The 24,154-nt window shown below is 42.7% G+C and overlaps 1 protein-coding gene across 1 annotated transcript in view; it reads left to right on the forward strand.

Annotated features, from left to right (window-relative positions):
- Positions 1-24,154, forward strand: part of FAM227A (family with sequence similarity 227 member A) — a 74,499-nt gene that overhangs the window by 28,071 nt on the left and 22,274 nt on the right. Inside the window, 5 exon segments of the mRNA XM_060113808.1 lie at positions 4,281-4,412; positions 4,860-4,871; positions 9,573-9,627; positions 10,354-10,442; positions 17,482-17,576. Of these exon segments, the coding sequence (XP_059969791.1) occupies positions 4,281-4,412; positions 4,860-4,871; positions 9,573-9,627; positions 10,354-10,442; positions 17,482-17,576 (383 nt within the window).

Here is a 24,154-nt window from a genome sequence, read left to right on the forward strand (position 1 = left end):
GCCCAAAAGCAGTGTGCTGGCTAGATAATCCCACCTTCCAGCCCCACTGTGACCCCACTTGACCCAACTGTCGTCCCCCTCTCCCTGCAGCACACACAGTGCCAGCTTGATGTTTGCTTGTCAATTACTTTTCAGTCTCCTTCCTCACATCCCCCATCTCAACACAGACATCCTCTAAGGTCGTTGAAAGCTGAGAGGTTCCCTGTGTACTAGGTACTGTGCTAAGTAAGCACCTTTCACATTTCCTACTGTGTTGAGGGTCTCCGAGATCAATTCCACATTAGGAGATTTGGTAGAACTCACAGGTCTCAGCATACAGTTGTATTTATGGCTAAGATTTATTATTGCGATGTAGTAAGGGTACACAGCCAGATCATAAGGGGAAAGACAGTGTTTGGAGGAATTCACTTGCAGCCCTCCTCCTCACGTGAGGAGTTATACAGAGCCCCTCATCCCACTGCAGTGAACACGTAGCAACATGTGTGTGATGTTTCTGCCCAGAAGCCCATTAGAGAAACAGCGCCCAAGGGTTTTACTGCGGGCTGGTCATGGAGGCACCTCTGTCTATCATGTACCAAAGTTCTAGGGAAGCAGATGTTTAGCATCAGCTACATTGTTATATAAACAGTCTAGGCGCAGTGAGTCACTCATCAGCTAGGGAATAAAATTTCCCCCAGGTTTATTGAGATATAATTGACATAGGACACTATGGAAGTTTAAGGTGTACAGTATGATAATTTGATACACGTATATATTGTGAAGTTTTTACCACAAGCAGGGGAGTTAACACATCCTTCACCTCACATAATCCCCATCATATTGTTGTTGTTTTATGATGAACATTTAAGATTTACTCTCAGGACTTCCCTGGTGGCACAGTGGTTAAGAATCCGCCTGCCAATGCAGGGCACAAGGGTTCAAGCCCTGGTCCAGGAAGATCCCACATGCCGCAGAGCAGCTAAGCCCGTGCACCACAACTACTGAGCCCGCATGCCACAACTACTGAAGCCCATGCACCTAGAGCCCGTGCTCCACAACAAGAGAAGCCCCCGCTCACCACAACTAGAGAAAGCCCACACGCAGCAGCAAAGGCTCAACACAGGCAAAAATAAATAACTAAAATAGATACATGAAAAATAAATAAATAAATAAAAAGATTTACTCTCAGAGCAACTTTCAAGTGTACAATACAGTGTTATTAACTATAGTCACCGTGCTGTCCATTACATCCCTGGAACTTGTTCCTTCTGTAACTGCAAGTTTGTACCCTTTGCCCCACATTTCCTGATTTTCCCCACCCCCAGCCCCTGGCAACCACTGTTCGACTCTCTGCTTGTCTGAGTTTGGCTGTTTTAGATTATACACACACAAGTGAGATCATACAGTACTTGTCTTTCTCTCTGAGACTTATTTCACTTAGCAAAATGTCCTCAGGGCCCATCCATATTGTCACAAACGGCAGGATTTCCTTCCTTTTTATTGCTGAATAATGTTCTATTGTGTGTTTCTTTACCCATTCATTTGTGAGTGGACGGTTAGGTTGTTTCCAGGTCTTGGCTATTGTGAATAATGCTACAGTGAACATGAGAGTGCAGATATCGCTTTGAGATAGTGATTTCATTTCCTTTGGCTGTATATCCAGAAGTGAGATTCCTGGATCATATGGTACTTCTATTTTTAATTTTCTGAGGAACTTCTATACTGCTTCCATAGTGGCTGTTCCAACTTACATTCCTATCAACAGTACACAAGAGTTTCCTTTTTTCTCACAACCTCGCCAGCATTTGTCGTCTCTTGTCTTTTTGACAATAGCCGTTTTAATAGATGAGAGGTGATAATCTTATTCTGGTTTTGATTTGAATTTCCCTGATGATTAGTGATGTTGAGCACCTTTTCATGTACTTGTTGGTCATTTGTATGTCTTCTTTGGAAAAATGTCTATTCAGATCCTTTCTCTTTTTCTAATTGGACTGTTTGGGGTTTTTTGCTACTGAGTTATATAAGTTCCTTACAGACTTTGAATATTATCCCCTTATTAGACATATGGTTTGCAAATATTTTCTTCCATTCTGTAGGTTGCCTTTCCATTTTGTTGTTTCTTTTGCTGTGCAGAAGCTTTTTAGTTAAATGTAGTCCCACTTGTTTATTTTTGCTTTTGTTTCTCGTGCTTTTGGTATCATACCCTCCCAAATCACTGCCGAGACCAATGTCAGGGAGCTTTTTGCCTGGGTTTTATTCTAGGAGTTTCATGATTTCAGGTCCATTTAAGTCCTTAATCCATTTTGAGTTGTGAATGGTGTAAGGGGTGTCCAGTTTCATTCTTTTGCATGAGTATCCAGTTTTCCCAACACCATTTATTAAAGAGAGTATCCTTTGCCCATTGAGTATTCTTGGCTCCTTTGTTAAATATTCGTTGATCATATATGCATGGGTTTATTTCTGGGCTCTCAATTCTGTTTCATTGATCTGTTTTTCTGCTAGTACTATATTGTTTTGCTTTTCATAGCTTTGAAATATGTTTATTTATCTTTGTAAATTTATTTATTTATTTTTGGCTGCATTGGGTCTTCGTTGCTGCGTGCAGGCTTTCTCTAGGTGCAGTGAGCGGGAGCTACTCTTCGTTGCAGTCCACGGGCTTCTCATTGCCGTGGTTTCTCTGGTTGCGGAGCATGGGCTTTAGGTGCACGGGCTTCAGTAGCTGTGGCATGCGGGCTCAATAGTTGTGGCTCACGGGTTTAGCTGCTCTGCAGCATGTGGGATCTTCCCGGAGCAGAGCTCAAACCCATGTCCCCTGCATTGGCAGGCGGCTTCTTAACCACTGTGCCACCAGGGAAGTCCCTGTAATATAGTTTAAAAACAGGGAGTGTGTTGCCTCCAGCTTTGTCCTTTTTCAAGATTGCTTTGGGTATTTAGAGTCTTTTGTGGATCCATACAGATTTTAGAATTGTTTTCTATTTCTGTGAAAAATATCATTGGAACTTTGATAGAGATTACATTGAATCTGTAGATGATTTGGGTAGAATGGGCATTTTAACAATATTAGTTCTTCTGATCCATGAACATGAGATATTTTTCCATTTATTTGTGTCTTCAGTTTCTTTCATCAGTGTCTTAGAATTTTCAGTGTATAGATCTTTTAATTCCTTGGTTCTAAGTTTACTCCTAAGTATTTTATTGTTTTTGATGTTATTGTAAATGGGGCTGTTTTCTTTATTTCTTTTTCAGATAATTCACCGTTAGTGTATAAAAACACAACTGATTTTGGTATGTTGATTTTATATCCTGGAATTTTACTGAATTCATTTATTAGTTCTGCCAGTTTTTGGTGGAATCTTTAGGGTTTTCTATATATAATTTCATGTCATCAGCAAACAGAGACAGTTTTACTTCTTCCTTTCCAATCTGGATACCTTTTATTTCTTTTTCTTGCCTAATTGCTCCAGCAAGGACTTATAGTACTATGTTGAGTATGAGTGGTGAGAGTGGGCACCCTTGTCTTGTTCTTTTTCTTTAAATAAGTTTATTTATTTTATTTATTTATTTTTGGCTGCATTGGGTCTTTGTTGTGGTGCGCAGGCTTCTCATTGCGGTGGCTTCTCTTGTTGCAGAGCACGGGCTCTAGGTGCACGGGCTGAGTAGTTGTGGCACGTGGGCTCAGTAGTTGTGGCTTGCGGGCTCTAGAGCACAGGCTCAGTAGTTGTGGCGCATGGGCTTAGTTGCTCTGTGGCATGTGGGATCTTCCCGGGCCAGGGCTTGAACCCGTGTCCCCTGCATTGAGAGGCAGATTCTTAACCACTGAGCCACCAGGGAAGCCCAGCAAAGTGTAATAGTATGTTGAACAAACATTTACTAAGTGCCTATTTTTTGTGTGCCAGGTCCAGTACTAAGCCCTGGAGGTACAAAGATGAATCAGATCCAGCCCCTGCCTTCCAGGCAGAGGAGATAGACAGGAAAACAGATAATTACTATGCCTTCACATCTGTGTAGCGTGTCACAGGTTCACATGTCTGTGGTGTGATTTCATCCTCACACTTACACTGTCAGGAGGGCAGGGTGGGTATCACATCTCCATTTTCCAGATGAAGAAACCAAAGTCTCATAGAAAGGAAGTGGCTCACTCAAGGCTACAAGGCCAGTACTGGGGGGAGGGAGGAGGGATAATGCTGGAAGCCCAGCCTCCCCGGGACCAGCAGGGGCATCTCAGAGACCTCTGTCTTCCATTTTCTGCCTCCCTTTCTCTTTTGCAGAAGTTTTCACGATCACTCTTGACTCCCTCTTAGGTATATATCCTTGCCCACACAGCTATAGTAGCTGGGACTACTCAAAACTGGATCCAGAGAGATTCCGGAGAGAAGAATTAATGTTGCAGAGAAAAAGACTGCTGAAGGGTAAGGTGCCAGCTAGGGACTTCCGTCCCCTCTGTCCCCTGCCACACCCAGCTACCATCTAGTCTGGGCTGGGAGGGGCCCTAATACTGAAATCCTCTGGCCTGGTTCTCTCTCACATACCCCAAACTAGCCTCCAAAATGACTGAAATGTTAATGCTTAGCAACTGTAGAGTCAACACACCAGAAGTGCTGGGATGTGTGGGAATTTTAAAATAGTAGATGTCAGTTATTCGGTATCTACCATGTGCCAGGCACCACATATCCTTTTTATATATATATAAATTTATTTATTTTATTTTTTAATTTTTGGCTGCATTGGGTCTTTGTTGCTGCGTGTGGGCTTTCTCTAGTTGCAGCGAACGGGGCCACTCTTCGTTGCAGTGCGCGGGCTTCTCATTGCGGTGGCTTCTCTTGTTGCGGAGCACGGGCTCTAGGTGCACGGGCTTCAGTAGTTGTGGCACATGGGCTCAGTAGTTGTGGCTGGTGGGCTCTAGAACGCAGGCTCAGTAGTTGTGGCACACGGGCTTAGTTGCTCTGCGGCATGTGGGATCTTCCCGGACCAGGGCTCGAACCCATGTCCCCTGCACTGGCAGGCGGATTCCTAACCACTGCACCACCAGGGAAGTCCCTCCCATCTTCTTGGAATGCCTTTTTCTCTTCGCTTCTACGTTGCCAGACTTTTTCAAGGATCTTCCTTCCTGACTGGCTCCCTGGCTCATCAGTCAGCTCTAGCCTGGCTCCTTCCCCTTCTATCTATATATTCTTCCCGGGTGGTCTCATCTGGTCTGGTGGCTTTAAATACCACACATATGCCAGTAACACCCAAATCTCCCTCCACACCCTGGCCTCGCTCAGGACTTAGGCAGGTCTGTCCAGCTGCCCTGTTGGCCTCCCTGGGAGTCTCTCAACTTAGCAAGGGGAGGGAAGAGCACTGATTCCCAGCCCCGGCTTCACTCCTCTCCGGCTCGTGGCAGTAGCCTCTTCCTGGGCTCCTTTCCTTCACTCTTAGCCCCAGCCCAGTCGCCACACAGCGACCAGAGTGACCTTTGACAGACAGACACCAGACGAGGTTGTTCCCTGCTCAAACCTCAGCAGCTTCTCCCGTGCCCTTCAAATGAACTCCAGACCGCTTAGCCTGACCTGAACTCCCCTGCAGAATCCAGCCACCATCTCTCTCTCTCCAGCCGCCTCACTTCCATTCCCTCACTTCACTTCCTTCTGCCTCTGGGACGCTCCAGGCCTGTGCCCAGTTGCGTCACTCGCTGTCACCTTTGCCTGGAACGTGCTTTCCTCAGGGTCCCTGAGGGAAGGACTGGCTCCTTCTTGTCCTTCAGATTCCAATTTTCTGTCATTGCCTTAGTGGCGTCCCTGGCTCCCCGGCCACTCTCTGTCATCACATTGACTATTATGATTCCCCGTACAGTGCTTTTCATGCTCTGCTATTCTTCCTGCAGGATTTATATGTTGTTTAGTATCTGTCTCCCCTTATTTGAATGTAAACTCCATGAGAACAAGACCTCTTTTCCTTTATCCCTGTTCTATCTCGAGCTCCCAGAATAGACCATGTACAAAGAAGACACTCAACAAGTATCTCTTGACTTCACAAAGGAAGTCATCTATGAAAACTCTTCACCCTGTGCTTAGTGTATAATGGTTCTCTGTAAATGTCAGCCTCCAAAAGTATAGACAAAACAGACACTGTGGAGGGACAACTGTCACTCCCAGACCGAGATCAAAATATTATTCAGTGTTTTTGCACTGCCTGTCACAACCGTGTCAAACACATGTATTTTCTTGTACTGGAATATGTAAAATCTTCTGACAGTTATTTCAGAAACCCAGCTAAGAGAGTCAGTTTTCTTCCCCAGAAATAGAAATATTCAAAAGCTTTCCAGCCTTAAAAGCAGCTGAAGTTTTACTGGGCAAACCAGGATGGAGGGAGTCATCAAATTCCTCGTGCGGGCAGATCCTCTCTCTTCGTTTTAGCAAACATGCTTTCCCATCTGCTCAAGGACATAGTTGGCTGTGTTCAAAATGTGCTTTTCAATGGTAGCAATCTGTCTGGGAGTCCACAGCTCGGGGGAATGAATGGCAGTCATTTTAAGTCTCTGACCTGTGGTTTGCCCTTCTCCCACTTCATGTTGGAAATTTGCACAGTGGGAATGAAAAAGCATCTAACTGTATATCTGACTTCTGCCATGAGGCTCAGCTATAAATAAGGGCTCCTACCTATTAGAGACCGGGTCATTCGTTCATCTAATAAAATGAGAGAATTGTCAAATAAGACCTTTGTGAGGAGGAATCTTACTCAGAGTTCTTATTTGCAAACAAGGGAATCTACTCCAGCTACTTTAAACAGGAAGAATGTATTAAAGGGTATTAGTGGTGCATGGCTCCCCAGGATGGGCCAGTGCTTTGGTTTCAAATGCCATGCCGCCAAGAACGATGCCCAAACCATACACCTCTGCAAAGGTACACTGATGTGCGCCGACCGATGGTAGTGGGGACTGATGCTCAAAACTGCACTCTGCTTTCCTTGAAAAGCCAGTTGCCCCTGTCAACAGTCTCTCCAAAAGCTAGAGTCTCATTGGTTCCCCACTTCCTCACATTGTTCCTTTCCATCTTGAGGTCTCAGGCAGGTGAGTTGCCTCTGAGGGCTAGAGCCTAGGTAAAATGTCTGCACCCAGCCACAGAAGAAGCTGGGAGAGCAGCTTAAGTCTTTCACTATGGGGCCTGGGTCTCATGAACATGGAGAACATGTGACAAATAACACCCCCAGAAAGTGCCATTTGAGCTGAGAACCAAAGGATGAGAGGGAGTCAGCCATTAGAAGAGTGGATGAAAGAATCTTCCAGGAAAAGGGAACAGCATGTGCAAAGGCCCTGAGGCAAAAAAAAAAAAAAGGGAGTTGAGATATTCAGGGAACAGAGAGAAGGCCAGTGACACTGTAGCCCAGTGTGTGTGTGTGGAAGAGGGGCAGGAGTCGAGGCTGGAGAAGTAGCAGGGGCTGGATCCTGCAGAATTGGGTGGGTCATAGTAAGAAGTATGGATGTAATTTCAGTGCTGTGGGAATCCATTGAAATAAGGGGATGACATGATCTAATTTCTATTTTTTAAAAGATCAGTGTCTTCTGAATATGGAGAATATAATTGAGAGGGGGACAGGAGACCAGTTAGGAGGCTTTTGCAGTTGTCTAAGGAAGAGGCAGTGACAGCAGGGGGCAAGAAGCAGAGAGATCTGGAAGGTGTTTTGGAGATGGATATTTCAGCACTTGCTAATGGATTGGCTTTGGGAGTGGGGAGGAGGGGGGAAAATGGGAGGAGTCAAGGATGCATCCCACTGTATGGCTTAAGCAGCTGAAGGTGTGTGGGGTTTGTGAGATGGAAAGTGAAGGGTCAGGGGTGGGGGAAAGCTATCAAGTTCAGTTTTGAACTTGTTAACTTTAAGATGCCTGTGCAAATGGAGATGTCAAGTAGGTAGTTAAACATGGAAGGCTAGACCAGAGGAGAGGACAGGGTTAGAGAAAAAACAATTTCTACCCAAGTTTCATGTATTTGTGACAAAATATGGGGACTACGAGTGAGTGACCACCGTGGAGCCATAGGCAAAGGCAGAAAGACATACTAGGCTTGGTTCCAGAAGAGCTAAATTTTCCCACCTATCAGTTATATAGCTTTGAGCAAATCTGAACCTCTCTGTTCTTATTTGCAAAATGGGCATCATGACTGGTATTAATTATTATAGATTCAATCTAGGTTTAGGAGATGTCCCATAAATTGTTGTCTAGCCATGTCCTGTCAGAATGTGTGCTCATTTTAACCAGAATTTTCCCAAGTTCCAGAGCATGGGTACATAAGGGTCATTTAACAATCATGATCCAAATTCCTGCAGCTCATTCCCATACCTGCTAATACCAGATCTGCAAAGCCCACTTCCCTTGCAGACATTCCAGGGCATCCCCAGATTGAATCTCACGTCGGCTCAAAAGCAGGTTTCCCTGCTGCTCTGACCCATCACAGCTAAGCCCTCAGTGTGCAGAATCTGAGCGGCAGGGTGACACGGGGTGGAATGGTTCCATCTCCTCTGTGCCATGGTAGGAAGGGGGTCCCAGGGGAGTCTTAGTTTACCCCCCAGCCCAGCAATAGTCACCTTGCCTCATATACTCAGAGGGCGGTTGCTGGTCACAACACAAGAGAGTGGGTGGGAAAGGACTTTGGAGAAAGTCCACCACGTGCAGACTTTCTTTGCGTATATCCTCCTAGTCCATACAACACCCCTGCACGGTAAGTAATTATTATCTTTACTTGACAAAGGGAGAAATAGACTCACACTGGTGAAAACTTGCCCCAGGCCACACGGCTGACTTCAGATGACGTCAGGATGCTGTCATTCTGAGCTCTTTCTGCATCATCATGCTGCCTCTCCAACAAATATGAGGGTCTAATAACTTTAGCCAAGCCCATCTCCTTGCATCTATTCTCTGCTCCACGACAGATCGCTCTGAGGCCTGTTAAGAATGAGCATGATGCTTCACTGTGCCCCGGGAGTGTCTTTTCTCTAACAAATCTGAGTAACCACTTCAACACTATACAAATCAGTAGCTGTTGGACAACCAGCTGCATGGCGGATGGGAAGTCCTTTCAGCTTTCTTCTTCCCATTCAAATATCATATTTATAGAAAAGCAAAGTGAGGATTGTTGAGGCTGGTGGACTGCTTGTCTGCCACTTGGTGGGCCATCTGTTTAACATTGCCAAACTCCTACTCATCCTTAAAGATAGAACAAAAGTGTCTTCTCTCCTTGGAAGCCCTCCAGCTCTGCCCCAAACAGAATCAAGCATTTGTCACTCTGGCTTCCTAGAATACTCTGCTGGTACTGCTGACTATTAACTGTTCCCCAATATTTGTTGTTTCCTCCCTCTATAAAAAAAAGAGAACCTATAAAATAAAGATTACATTTCCTCACCTCCCTTACATCTATGTGTAGCCATGTGACTAAGATCCAGTTAATGAGATTTAAGCAGATGTGCCTTGTGGCCATTTCTGGGAGCCCTCCTTCAAAAAACAGCTCATGTGACTCCTTCGTCTCTTTGTCCTTTTCTCCATTCTGCTGCCTGGAATGCAAATGTGATGACTGGAGCTCTAGTTGCCATCTTGGACCCTAAGAACAAGGGTCCTATCTTAGGAAAGTTGGAACTGAGCTAGAAGAGGTCGGAGTCCCTAAGGACTTATCACAGCAGAAATAACATATAGACCCTGAATTGCCTACCTTCAGACTATTATGTGGGAGAGAAATTTCTACCTAGTTTGAGCCACTATTAATTTTGTGTCTTTGTCACTCACATACAAACCTAATCCTAAGTTACGTTACCTCTCTAATATGTGGTACTTTCCACACCTTAGCATAATTGTCTGTTTACTATTATCTCCCCTGCTAGACTGGGAGCTCCTCTAAGCAGAGATTAGGTTTCAGGTTCTGCCCAGTGCCAGACACACTAGAAGTCGCTCAATGAAATGTTTCCTGAAGGAAGTGTGGTGAGTGATTGCATAAACAACCGTGCAATGTCAGCGGAGCACTTGCCATGAGCAGCAACTCATGCACTTTGCATGCATTAGCTGACTTAATCCCCATAAGAACCCCACGAGGAAACCACGGCAATCGAGAGGTTCAGTGACCTGCCCGAGATCACCAGCTGTTGAGTGACAGGGCTGGGACTGGAACTCCAGTCTGCCTCAGTCCCCAGCTCACGTATTTTCTACATCAGCCACTGCTCTCCCCTGTGCTCCCAGGATGGAGGGCTGGGCTGTTGAGCTGTGCCTGAAAGGTCTCCCTCTTCGTGTTACTTTGTTGAGAACAATGACAAATATCTAGGAAATTGCACGTATACTTTTTGTATTCTTCTCACTACCAGTTTTACTAAATTTGTTCTTCTGTGTTTTTGTTTTTTGTTTTTTCCTCTCTTGGCATCTTCTGATATGAATTCAACCAATGAGAGAACCTCTTTTGCCCAGAAGAATTCAATGGATGACTCACAAATACAGAATACCTCAAAAGGTACATTAACCACCTAAAGGGGAAATGTAGGCTTTTGATTTAGTTATCATCTCCAAAACCGTAGTTTCTTGGGTTTTTTGGAACCTAATCTGCCACCCTCATTTGCACCTGTGCTTCTAGCCTTGGGCCTTGACATCAAGCAATATCTTATGAGAAGACACGATTGTCTTTTCAGTTCAGTTATCACTAGTTAAGTTCCACTTTTGTGATAATGAGTTCAGCACAGTGCTTATATCTGTGGGGAAGAGAGATTGTTGGCAATGGAAGAAAATAAATCTAAGATATGATCACTGCTTCTCTCCCCCGTCAGAAACCAGCATTTATTGAGTTAGAAACTGATTTGTACCTGGGTGTTAATTTACAAAGGTGACTGAGCGACTACACAGGTCAATGCCATTGAAAGAAAACTTTGTTACTCTCAGTTCTAGAAACGGGAGGCACAGCTCACCACGCAGGACCCTGGGAGGGAGCTCCAGTGTTGGTTAGGGGGCAGAAGTTGCTACTGAAAGCTCGGCCTCTCTGGACACTGGTGCCAAATCCAATGCCGGGGACAGAGTTTTGGGGGAAGTAGGAAAGGATAGCTTTATTGCTTTGCCAGGCAAAGGGGGACACACTGGGCTTGTGCCTCATAAAAGCTATGTGTCCCAACCCCAGAGGATTTGATGAGGGGTTTTATAACAGTGGTTCAAAGGTGGGGTCCTGAAAAGATTAGCGTGTGTGCAGGGCTCGCCCCCACCTTAATCTTGCCTCAGGTGGTTTCTTGGCTGGTCCTCCCTTGATTAGCAACTGTTTGAATCCACCCTTTGGAACTCAGGGAAGGTCATGGAGGCTGGGGTCTTGCCTACAAGAAATGGTGGACAAAATGAGGCCTCCATGCCCGGGCTCCACTTGGTTTCAGGGCCTGGGAGCCCCACAGGGCCCCGCTCGGTTTCAAATGGAGCAAGGGGAAAGCACAGGCCACAGCCCTTACTGGGATTTCCTTGGGTAAGGCAAGACACGACAGGGTAAATAATTTAGGATTGGCTCTATTGAATAATTCCGGTGGGCTTTGGAGTATAAGGGCTGTCCCTAGTTGTCTGGCACCTGGGCCTGGGCTGATTTAAGTCAGGGGAAATATTGGCTTGGTGTGAGAGTTAGATAAAGAAGGTAGTTCAGAGTATGGGCTCTGGATCATGGAGGAGTTGTAAACAACTTTGGCCATTAGTTTGTCCCTGTAATTAATGGATGCCAAATAGACAAGTACAGAACCTAAGAAACCTGAGTTAGAACATAAACACTTAAGTATCATTCTAGACCATTTCACACATGTCACCAGTATTTGAAAAAAGTTAAGCAATCCTTTTTCTTGATGGAGAAATGGAGAAGTACGTGAATTATATCTCAATAAAGCTGTTAAAAAAACCCAAAGCTTGGGGGCCACTCATTGAGAGTTATAGAGGGGATTCCAAATAGAGGTAAATACTTGTGGGAGACTTTGCAAGTCCCCAAAACATACATATATAGACCTACGAGTCAAAGAGGAAGTATCAAGAGAAATTAGAAAATATTTTGAACTGAGTGAAAAGGAGACCTTTTTTCCTAATATGACCATTTAATGCTATAGAGTTCCCTCTGAATGCTAGGCATCCCACAAATGTTTTAGATATAGTGTTTTATCTTTATTCAGTTTGTGTTGTTTCTACTTTGTAACTATCATAAATAATGCTGCTGTGAACATTCATGTACAAGTTTTTTTGTTTTGTTTTGTTTTTTTGTGGTACGCGGGCCTCTCACTGTTGTGGCCTCTCCCGTTGCGGAGCACAGGCTCCGGATGCACAGGCCCAGCGGCCATGTCTCACGGGCCTAGCCGCTCTGCAGCATGTGGGATCTTCCCAGACTGGGGCACGAACCCGTGTCCCCTGCATTGGCAGGTGGACTCTCAACCACTGCGCCACCAGGGAAGCCCCATGTACAAGTTTTTGTGTAGACATATGTTTTCATTTCTCTTGGTTGTATGTATACCTAGGGTGGAATTGCTGGGTCATATGTTTAACATTTTGAGGAACTGCCAAACAGCATTCCGAAGTGATTATCGTACATATTTTAAAGAATGTAAGAGGAGGAAAATACAGTATTATATTTACTCTATATAACCAGATAGATTTATAATATATATTATATATTTACTATTTATATTCTATATTTACTATATATATTGTACTTACTATATATAACCAGATATTTACAGTTTCTGTTGCTTTTCCTTCATTCCTGAAGTTCCAAGTTTCCCTCTGGTATTATTTTCCTTCTTACACACCCCCGCTCCCAAAAGAAAACCCTTCATTTTTTTTTTTTTTTTTTCTTTTTGCGGTATGCGGGCCTCTCACTGTTGTGGCCTCTCCCGTTGCGGAGCACAGGCTCCGGACGCGCAGGCCCAGCGGCCATGGCTCACGGGCCCAGCCGCTCCGCGGCATGTGGGATCCTCCCAGACCAGGGCACGAACCCGTATCCCCTGCATCGGCAGGCGGACTCTCAACCACTGCGCCACCAGGGAGGCCCGAAAACCCTTCATTTAAAATAAGCCTGCTGGCAATGAATTCGCTTAGTTTTCTCTCTTCTGAGAATGTCTTTATTTCACCTTCATTCTTTTTTTTTTTTTAATGGCCTGCTCACAAGACTGTCTTTATTTTTTTTAACATATTTATTGGAGTATAATTGCTTTACAATGGTGTGTTAGTTTCTGCTTTATAACAAAGTGGATCAGCTATACATATACATATATCCCCATATCTCCTCCCTCTTGTGTCTCCCTCCCACCCTCCCTATCCTACCCCTCTAGGTGGACACAAAACACCAAGCTGATCTCCCTGTGCTGTGTGGCTGCTTCCCACTAGCTATCTATTTTACATTTTCACCTTCATTCTTTTTTTTTTTTTTTTTTTTTTTTTTAGTTTCTGCTTTATAACAAAGTGAATCAGTCATACATATACATCTGTTCCCACATCCCTTCCCTCATGCATCTCCCTCCCTCCCACCCTCCCCATCCCACCCCTCCAGGCGGTCACAAAGCACCGAGCTGATCTCTCTGTGCTCTGTGGCTGCTTCCCACTATCTATCTACCTTACGTTTGGTAGTGTATATATGTCCATGCCTCTCTTTCATTTTGTCACAGCTTACCCTTCCCCTCCCCATATCCTCAAGTCCATTCTCAAGTAGGTCTGTGTCTTTATTCCCGTTTTACCCCTAGGTTCTTCATGACATTTTTTTTTTTTTTTTTTTTTTTTTTTTTTTTTTTGCGGTATGCGGGCCTCTCACTGTTGTGGCCTCCCCCGTCGCGGAGCACAGGCTCCGGACGCGCAGGCTCCGGACGCGCAGGCTCAGCGGCCATGGCTCACGGGCCCAGCCGCTCCGCGGCATATGGGATCCTCCCAGACCGGGGCACGAACCCGTATCCCCTGCATCGGCAGGCGGACTCTCAACCACTTGCGCCACCAGGGAGGCCCTCATGACATTTTTTTAAAAATTCCATATATATGTGTTAGCATACGGTATTTGTCTTTCTCTTTCTGACTTACTTCACTCTGTGTGACAGACTCTAGGTCTATCCACCTCATTACAAATAGCTCAGTTTCGTTTCTTTTTATGGCTGAGTAATATTCCATTGTATATATGTGCCACATCTTCTTTATCCATTCATCCGATGATGGGCACTTAGGTTGTTTCCAGCTCCGGGCTATTGTGAATAGAGCTGCAATGAACATTTTGGTACATGTCTCTTTTTGAATTATGGTTTTCTCAGGGTATATGCCTAGTAGTGGGATTGCTGGATCATATGGTAGTTGTATTTGTAGTTTTTTAAGAAACCTCCATACTGTTCTCCATAGTGGCTGTACCAATTCACATTCCCACCAGCAGTGCAAGAGTGTTCCTTTTCTCCACACCCTCTCCAGCATTTATTGTTTCTAGATTTCTTGATGATGGACATTCTGACTGTTCACCTTCATTCTTGAAGGATATTTTTTTCTGGTTATAGAATTCTGTGTCAAAAGTTCTTTTCTTTCCACACTTTCAAATGTCGTTCCACAGCTTCTGGCCTCAAGGGTCTGATGAGAAATCCACAGTCATTTAATTTCTTGTTCCGCTTTTGTGTCAAGCGTTTCTCTTAGACTGCCCTCAAGTTGTCTTGCCTTTCAACTGGTTGTTTAGGATGTGTAGGGGCATGGATTTCTTTGACTTCGACTTGATTGGGGTTTGCAGAGCTTCTTGAAACTGTAAGTTTATGTCTTTTGCCAAATTTGGGAGGTTTTTCAATTTTTTTTTGGTACCACACTCTCCTTTCATTTTAGGACTTTGATGACACAATTTTCGACCTGTTGATATTGTCCCATAGGTCCCTGAGGCTCTGTTCATTTTTTCTGGTCTTTTGTCTCTACACTGTTCAGATTGTATATATAATAAAAATACAGATTTGATCTTTGTCCCCAGTTCCTGGCACAGAGCTCCTAAAACCCTTGGGATTTCCTGAGTGATGGGAATGTCTTTTGTTATTCATTATTAGCATCTTCCAACCACACCTGAATATATCCTAATATAGTGACCCAGGTTGGGGCCTTAGATAGCTTCAGGATAGGACCCAGAAAGACCAAAACATGAGGGACTTCTCTGGTGGTCCAGTGGTTAAAAATCCACCTTCCAATGCAGGGGACAGGGGTTCGATCCCTGGTCAGGGAACTAAGATCCCACATGCCGCGGGGCAACTAAACCCGCGCACCACAACAACTGAGCATGTGGGCCACAACTATAGAGCCTGCGTGCTCTGCAGCCCACATGCCACAACTAGAGAGGAACCCATGCCCTGCAATGAGGAGCCCATGTACCACAGCAGAGGATCCCGCGTGTTGCAACGAAGATGCAAGGCAGCCAAAAATAAAAATAAATATTAAAAAAAAAAAAGACCAAACATGATTAGAGGGTGGGAACTTTCAGCCTCACCCCTCCCAGCCTCCAGGGAGGAGAGAGAGACTGGAGACTGAGTTATAGAAATTCCTGAACAATGTGATTTGGTGAACTTCCAGGTCGCTGAACACACTGATGTGCTGGGCAGGTGATGTGCCTGAAGAGGGCATGGAAGGTCCGTGCTCCAGCCCGCACACCATGCCCTATGTCTCTCTTCCATTTAGTTGTTCCTGAGTTGTGTCTTTTATAGTAAACCTGTAATAGTAAGCATAGCACTTTCCTGAGTTCTGTGGGCCATTCTACTGAATTATTGAACCCAAGGGGGTTATGGGAACCCCCAAACTTGTAGTTAGCTAGATAGAAGCATGGGTGGCATTTGATACTGGTGCTTGAAGTGGGGACAGTCTTGTTGGATTGAGTCTTTTAACTAGTGGGATCTGACACTAATTCCAGGTAGATTTGGAATTGAACTAAATAGACACCCAGTTTATTTCAGAGAATTGGAGAACTGGTGTGGAAAACCACACATATGATATTATAAAACACACAAATAGGACAATTTTTGTTGATCTGTCTTCAAGTTCATTGTCTCCTTCCTCCATCACCTCCATTCTGGTATTGATCCCATCCAGTGAATTTTTTAATTCAATTATTGTATTTCTCAGTTGTAAAATTTCTATTCAGTTCTCTGTCATAGCTTCTATTTCTCTGCTGAGACTTTCTATTTTTTCATTTATTTCAAAAGTATTCACCCTTACTTCTTAAAGCACTGTTATAATAGCTGCCTTAAAACCTTTGTCTGATGATTTCAACATCTGAGTCATTTCAGGATTGGTGATGCTGATTGTCTTTCTTCCTTGAGAATTTATCAGATTATTCTGGTTCTTTGTAGGTTGAGTAATTTTGGATTCTATTCTGGATATTTTGAATATTTTGAGTTTTGTTTAAATGTATGAAGAGTGTTGGAGTGTTTTGTTTCCTTTGTTTTAGCAGGCAATTCACCCAATTACACTCAGGTCATAATTTTTGTAGATTGTGGTTTCAATGTTAGTTCAGTTTTCAAAACTTTTGCAGTACTATTTTGATCTGTCCTAAATGTGTGCTACCCAGGGACCACATGTGAGACTTGAGAAGTGATCTACCCTGTAGTTCAGTTCTCAAAGCCATCTGTTTAGGGTCAGATACACATTTATATGTGCAGCTCAGGGGTGGGCATATGCATCCATACACAATTATTTAGGATTCCTTTCTTGATCTCTCTCCTCTCTGTAATTTCCCCCATATATATATACAGAGAGAGAGAGAATTTTTAGCAGTTCCTTACTGCAATTCTCTTGGTAAGTTCCCTTGGTTTTTGTTTTTCTATTAATGTCTTTATTTCATCTTTCTTCTTAAAGGATAGTTTTGCTGGGTGTACACGTTTACCTTAATGCTTTGGTGATTTCATTCCACTGTCATCTTCTAGCTTCCGTTGTTACTGTTGAGAACTCTACAGTCATTCTAATTGTTATCTGTTTATAGATAATCTGTTGTTTCTCTCTTCCTGTCTTTAAGATATTCTCTATTAACCTTCTACAGAAGAACCATAACTTTGTGCAAGAGTTGGATATTTTTTTCTCTTTTAATCACAACACCTTTCCTGAGTCTGCTTAGCATTTTTAAATCCTTTAGGCTCCTTCTTCCTTATTCTGGGACCATACTGTATTGTACAGAGAATTCTATCATGGCACATGAGTTAGTGTTACACTTATCATTTACCTGTCTTTTTTTCTTACTAAGCTGTGAGTTCCTTGAAGATAATCTACTTCCAGCACCTAGCATGGGCCCAGCACATAGTAAAGGCTAAACAAAATGTTGGATGGATGGATAGAAGGATGGGCAGATAGATTAGTAAATGGACAAGTGTATGGCCACAAGTGTACATCTGGCTAAAATGCAAGTGAAATTCTATGAATTTACCTGAGTGACTTCCTCTAGCATCTCCCAATGATCTGAATATACCCAGGCATTTTCACATTAATAGAAAGCTGAGTCTACCATATGCTCTTTCTCATCATAGCTGAGAAGGCCTATTGATCATTTTTTGTGCATATTGCATTGACAGAGCATAATTATCAGACTCTGTTCTTGAGGAAAGCAACACAACAAGTCAAAAGGATATCAGCAGCAAGAGAACTTGAGAATATGCTTCCTAAGCCAGTGAGCATGTGATTGCAAACTTAATAGCAGAGATGATTTAAAGGGGGCTAGGAGATCTGGCTAGAAAAGCTAGCTCTGTGAAGATGTCAGGGTAAGAACTGGGGTATTTCTGATTGTAGACTTGGGTGAAACAGTAAGGAAGTCTCCAAGGGTAATTACTGACTGAGGTAGGCACAAGTTGAGTGAGAATTTTGCCTGGATTTCTCCAGGATTTAAATTACTTGCTTGAAACTCAAGAGCCTGGGTGTAACGGAAAGAGAACAGAGTCTCAGTTTTCTACTCTATAAAATGGGGACAATAATTCCTAGGTCTTGGTGTTCTTATGAAGTTTACCTGAGGTAGTGATGATAATTAACATGTAATGAACACTTACTCACTACATGTCAGGTGCTATACTAAACCTGTGCATACAGTGTATTTTATTTTACTGTTACAGTCGTTTGAGATAATTACTCCTGCTATTCTTTAGTTTATTAGTGAGGAAAGTGATGCTCAGAGCAGGTAACTAATTTGTCCAAATTCACAAAGCAAATAAGTGATAAAGCCAAGACTTGCATGCAGATCTGCCTGACTCTGAGCCTGAGCTCTTAACCTCTGAGCTTTGCCACCAGCACAGCCCCCAGAACACAAGAGGTGAAGGATTACGGTGTGTTCTCTCCTCCTCCCCTCCCGCAAATCTTCCCTACAAACCTCAGTGCATGGTAGTTTATATCAATGGCACATTCAGTCTTATGTAGTGGGAAGAGGCCCTTAGGACCCTGAACAGGGCAAGAGGCTTTGGGGCTTCCCCAAGCCACCAACTAGCAAGGGAGTCAGGCCATAGAACTTGGATCAAGTATAGCAAGTATTGTAGAAGATTTCTTTCTTTCCTTCTTTCTTTCTTTTTTGTTCCTTTTTTTTGGGCCGCGCTGTGCAGCTTGTAGAATCTTAGTTCCCCGACCAGAGATTGAACCCAAGTCCTAGCCACTGGACCACCAGAGAATTCCCTGTAGAAGATTTCTTGAACGTTCTTTGTTTCTCCATAATTATTCCACTGCCTATTTCCCCTCAGCACTTAGCAGTGAAACTTTTGAGAAGTAGCAGGGCCTGGTGGAAAGACACACAGACATGAGTTCAGATCTTGGTGCTGCATCTACCTCCTCAGCTGCGTTACTTGAGCGAGTTGTTTAACTCTTCTGACCTTCTTCTGTAAAATGGCGGAAATAAAGCCCAGCAGTGTTACGGTCCTTACTGCTGACGGGGATCGTGGGGCTGCTCTAGAGATAGAGACAAGGAGATGAGTAGTCATGTCCTACTCTGGGATCTGTCCTGGTGGGGTGGTGAAGCCCAGCAGTTAGAGTGTATAGTGGCAGAGTTTAACAGGAGTGGAAAGCAGCTGAATGGCCTGTGAATGGCCTGGCAGACACGTGGAAGGGAAATGCCTCCGTGAGCTATTCACCGGGGGTGGGGTGTGGGGGGCCTTCTGGATGTTCCTGACAGAAGAGCCAACACGTGACTCTACCACTTTAAGAAGCACAGCACTGATACAATCTGCTGCCCATTCTTTTTTTTTTTTTTAATACCGTAGTTTTTATTGAAAAAATCTTTGCCTGTGGTAAAACCAAACAGTATTAAAGGATATATAACAAAAAGTTAATCTCTCCTCCACGCCAGACCCTATGCCCCCTCCCCAGAGGCAAACCAAGTTTTTCCTTATATCCTTCTAGAAATGTTTGATGCATGTCAAGGAATATAAACCATTTTTTTAAATCAAAAATTGGTATAATATATACACCATTTTTCACTTTGCTTTTTCAACCTAGCATATAATAGCTAACAATTATTGAATGCTTATATAGCAAACATTGTTCTAAACACATCATACATGTTAATTCATTTAATCCTCACACAACCCTAAGAGAAGTAGGTTTTATTTATTATCTCCATTTTATGGATCAGAAAACTAAGGCTCAGAAATATTCAGTATCTTGCCCAAAGTCAAATAGCTAGTAAGTGGTAGAGCTAAGCTTTTTTTTAAAGCTATAATTCACATACCATAAAAATCAGCATTTTAATGTAAAACTCAGTGGTTTTTAGTATAGTCGCAAGGTCCTATAATCATCACCACTATCCACTTCCAGAACATTTTTATCACCCAAAAAAGAAACCCCATACTCATTAGCAGTCACTCCCCAGCCCCCTCTCCCCGCTGCCTCTGGAAACCACTAAAATAGTTTTAGTTTGTATGAATTTGCCTATCCTGGACACTTCGTATAAATGGGAATCATATAATATGTGGCCTTTTGTGACTGATTTCCTTCACTTAGCATAGTGTTTTCAAGATTTATCCATGTTGTAGCATGTGTCAGTATTTCACCTTTTTATGGCTGAATAATATTCCATTATATGACTATACCAAACTTTGTTTATCCATTTACTAGTTAATGGACATTTGGACTGTTTCCGCCTTTTGGCTGTTATGAATGACGTGGCTTCTATGAACATTTATGTACAAATTTTTGTGTGTACATATGTTTTCTATTCTCTTGGATATATACTACTTAGGAGTGGCATTGTTGGGTCATATGGTAAGCCTACGTCTAACTTTTTGAGGAACTGACAAACATTTCCACAGAGCCTGTACCATTTTACATTCCCACCAGCAACATACAAGGGTTGCAATTTCTCCACATCCTTGCCAACACTTATTTTCCATTCTTTTTGGTATAGTGATCCTAGTTGGTATGAAGTAGTATCTCATTGTGGTTTTGACTTCCGTTTCCCTAATGACTAATGATACTGAGCATCTTTTCATGTGCTTATTGGCCAGTTGTATATCATCTTTAGAGCAATGTCTGTTCAAATCCTTTGTCCATTTTTAGATTATGTTTTTGTCTTTTTGTTGTTGAGTTGTAAGAGTAGAGCCAGGATTTTAACCCAAGCAGTGTGACTCCAGACCCCATGTTCTAAATCAGACTCTGTAATTATTTCAACATATCTTAGAGAGTATTCCGAATGAAAGCACATACAGATCTATCACAATCTTATTTCATGGTTGCACCTGTATTCTATAATTCATTAACCATTTTCCTATTCATGGACATGTATGTGCTCCCAGTCTTTGCTATTATAAACACTGCTGTCTTGAACATCTCGGTATTTGTGTGTTTCTTGGCTCATATGTACAAGTATACATGTAGGAAGAATTCCTAGAAGTAGAATTCCTAAATCAATTGTATATCTTGAATTGCTCTCCGAAGAAGTTGTACCAATTTATATTCTCACCAGCAGCACGTGAGAGACTATCCATGTGCCTTTGCCAATGTTTTACATTATCAAATTATTTGTTGCCATTCTGATGAGGGGAAAACGCTATGTTATAATTGTTTCAATATTCATTATTTAATTATGAGTGAAGTTAAATCTATTTTCCTATAGTTATAATCCTTTGGAATTTCTATTTCCGTGAAATGCCTCTTCATGTCCTTTGGTTTTGTTTTTGTTTTTTTCTATTCTTAGTAGAAATATTTCTGTTTCTAAGGTTCTTAGTCTTCTGCTCATTTTTGATTTGTAGAAGCTCAATTCTTAGTCATATATTTGGCAAAAAGTGTTTCCTGTTTAATCTTCTTACTTTAATTATGGTATTTTATTCTAGAAAATTTAAATTTTTATGCAGACATGTTTATTGGTCATCTCTTTTACGGCTTCTGGATTTCATTTCCTACTAAGAAAGATCTTTACCACTCCAAGATTTTATGAAACAGTCTCTCCATTTTTCCCCCGATGTTTTTATATTATCACCTATTCTTAATAAAAAAGCTTTACTCTCATAACCCAGATGTCACCAGGGGTTACTCTACTCCTTTGAATTTAATTAAAGATTGGTTCAAGCATTTGTTATATGATTTGTTTGGAGCCTCATACCCTCCCCCAAGTATCTGAACTCTGGGGGCTTATGTTTTCTATGGCACCGAGCTCCTCTTTCGTCCTGCATGTGCTGTGCGCGTATCACCTCTTCCCTTGATTTTCACAAAAACTGCTCACACAAGGCCTGTGTGGGTGGGTTGCATATATAGAAAACTTTACTAAGTTTAAAGAGATGGGAGGAAGTGGGACCATATCACAGTAATGCAAAGACCTTTAATGTGAGTTGCCCTTCTTAAAATCCTTTAGTCATCCCACAATTTGCAAGACCATCCTCTATAGTCGTGAGCACTTTCCTCTCTCTTCTTTCCCCAAACTCCTGCTCATCTCTAATGTAGAGCAATGTAGCTCTCACTCTGCCTTCGGCTCTAATCTTTGTTTTCCTGAGAAAGGACAGTCCCCTCCCTCTGGTGTATTCTGGTACTAGAGAAGTCAATTTTTTTACATCCCTCTATGCTAGGAATAGAAGGAGACCTCAGTAACTTGATAAAGCCATTAGCATCAAAGAACCTACAGAACAGTGGAACAGTGGAGGTGTTTGGCTTAACACCAGGATCAAGCAAAGGACACCCATCATTCCACCTCCCTTTGAAGTTGTTTTCAATCAGGGCATCCAACTTCAGGGCTCCCTTACCTCCCTAGGCCTCAAAGGATTTTCCTTACTTTCTTACAAGCTCCTTCATTCATTTAAAAGGATTTTAAAATATTTTTCTAGCATTTTTTAGGTGTTTTGTCATGAGTTTAGGATATTCTATTAAAATTTTAATGGCATACACTGAAGACCTGGCAATTTCACTTCTAAGAATCTATCCTGTAGAAATGTTCATACAAGGCCATCCCTTACAGCATTAATCTGTACCAGCAAAAACTGAAGAAAATTAACATTTCAGTAGATAAATAGGTAAACTGTGAAATGTTCATAATATAGATACTCTGTTACTGTTAAAAACAGACAGATTTATACCTTATCCTATGAAAGAATGAAAGTCAACAATGTCTAAAATTAATAAATCAAGAGAATACTATAGGCAATGTATTTAGATACTGATGAGTGAAAAATTAAAGTAATAAAACATGGTGTATAGTATGATTCTGTTTTTATTTTTGAAATACATTTTTGGTATAAAGTCATTATGTGCTTATAAAAAGGTTTGGAAGAATACACGGAAAAACATTAATAGTATTTATTCCTAGAAAATACAAGTGAGGATGGAGACTCTTATCTTTTACTATATACATTTATACATTGTATGAATTTTTCACAAAGAACATGAATTTATTTTGTAAAAAAAATAAGTAAGTGTTTTCACTCTCAGAGATAGCAGAAAAGGATATGTAAATGTCAAAAGAAAGAACTTTTTAAAAAGATATACAATTGGCCCAGAATAAGGAAGAGGACGGTCCCACTTCAGATGGTTCCATCTAACATGTGTTCAGGGAGAGGGACCAGGCTGGAGAGAAAGAGGGTCTAGGAGTTACTGAAGGCACTGAAGATGTTTAGGTTGGAGAAACAAGACTTAGAGAAGATGTGAGGGCTCTCCTCAATTTTTTTTTTTTCTGACCACGCTCTGCAGCTTGCAGGATCTTAGTTCCCCGACCAGGGATTGAACCTGGGCCCAGCAGTGAAAGCGCTGAGTCCTAACCACTGGACCGCCAGGGAATTCCCTCCTCAAATATTTTAAGGACCGTTATGTAACACACAGTCTGGAGGGAGATGGGTTGGAATTACAGAGAGTCCGATTTTTATCTAGAGGAAGAAAGAACTTCATAGGAATCCAAGCTGCTGTCATTTTAAACCAGCTCTACCCTCTGGCTTGGCTGCAGACTGTCTGCTGGTTCTTGTTCCACTCTGGCTCTCAAACCATGTCATTCCTCTTGCCAGATCTCTGATGCCAACCCCTTTACTCTAGCTCCTGCTCTGCTTTCTACCTGCCTCTTGGAGCTGAGGTTCCAGAACGACTCTCCTCTTGCCTAGTGGCTTGTCTTTGCCCAGTGCTATGGCTCTGAGCCAGCCCTTTCCCTGGGAGGAGAAACCAGATGCTTACCGACAATGGAACTGGATGTTTCAGAAGGGAGTGTATCTCTTGTTTCCAGAGTTAGGGAAGCAAAAATGGGCAAGTACCTACTGAGAATATTATTGAAATGATGTGTATCAGTTGGGATTCTTTGCTTACAAGTAACAAAATCTGCCAACTTGAGCAAACACTGCAAGAACATTGAGTAGCCGAACAGTGTGAAAATCGGTCCAGGGACCAGGAGGAGAATCAAGGCAGTTGCAACCCTTGAACCAGCTTTTCAAGGTGACATCTCTGGTATGGGTGAACCCCCATGTGTTTTCAGTCTGTATTTCACCTCACTCAGGACTAAAAATCCCAGAAACCGGAGTTTTGATTGACCAAGCTTATTCCATGTGCTCTGGCTCTAAATGGGTGGATGAGAGAAAGGCTCTGGCTGGCAGAGCCTACAAAGGCTTCTAAGGCTCCCTCCTGTGGCTCTCATGGGGAGCAAGACATTTGATTTAAAGTCCTTCAAGCTCAGATGCAGTAGAGGGCAGGTAAACTCCCCCAAACACACAAGAATTGGGGGTTGTTAGCAAAAGGAGAATGGGTACTGGGCAACCGAAAGAACAGCACTTGAATAAATGTGGAACTAGATTAGTGGTTCTAGATCTTTGG

The sequence above is a fragment of the Mesoplodon densirostris genome, chromosome 11 (genome assembly GCF_025265405.1).
Source record: "Mesoplodon densirostris isolate mMesDen1 chromosome 11, mMesDen1 primary haplotype, whole genome shotgun sequence".
Lineage (NCBI taxonomy): Eukaryota > Metazoa > Chordata > Mammalia > Artiodactyla > Ziphiidae > Mesoplodon > Mesoplodon densirostris.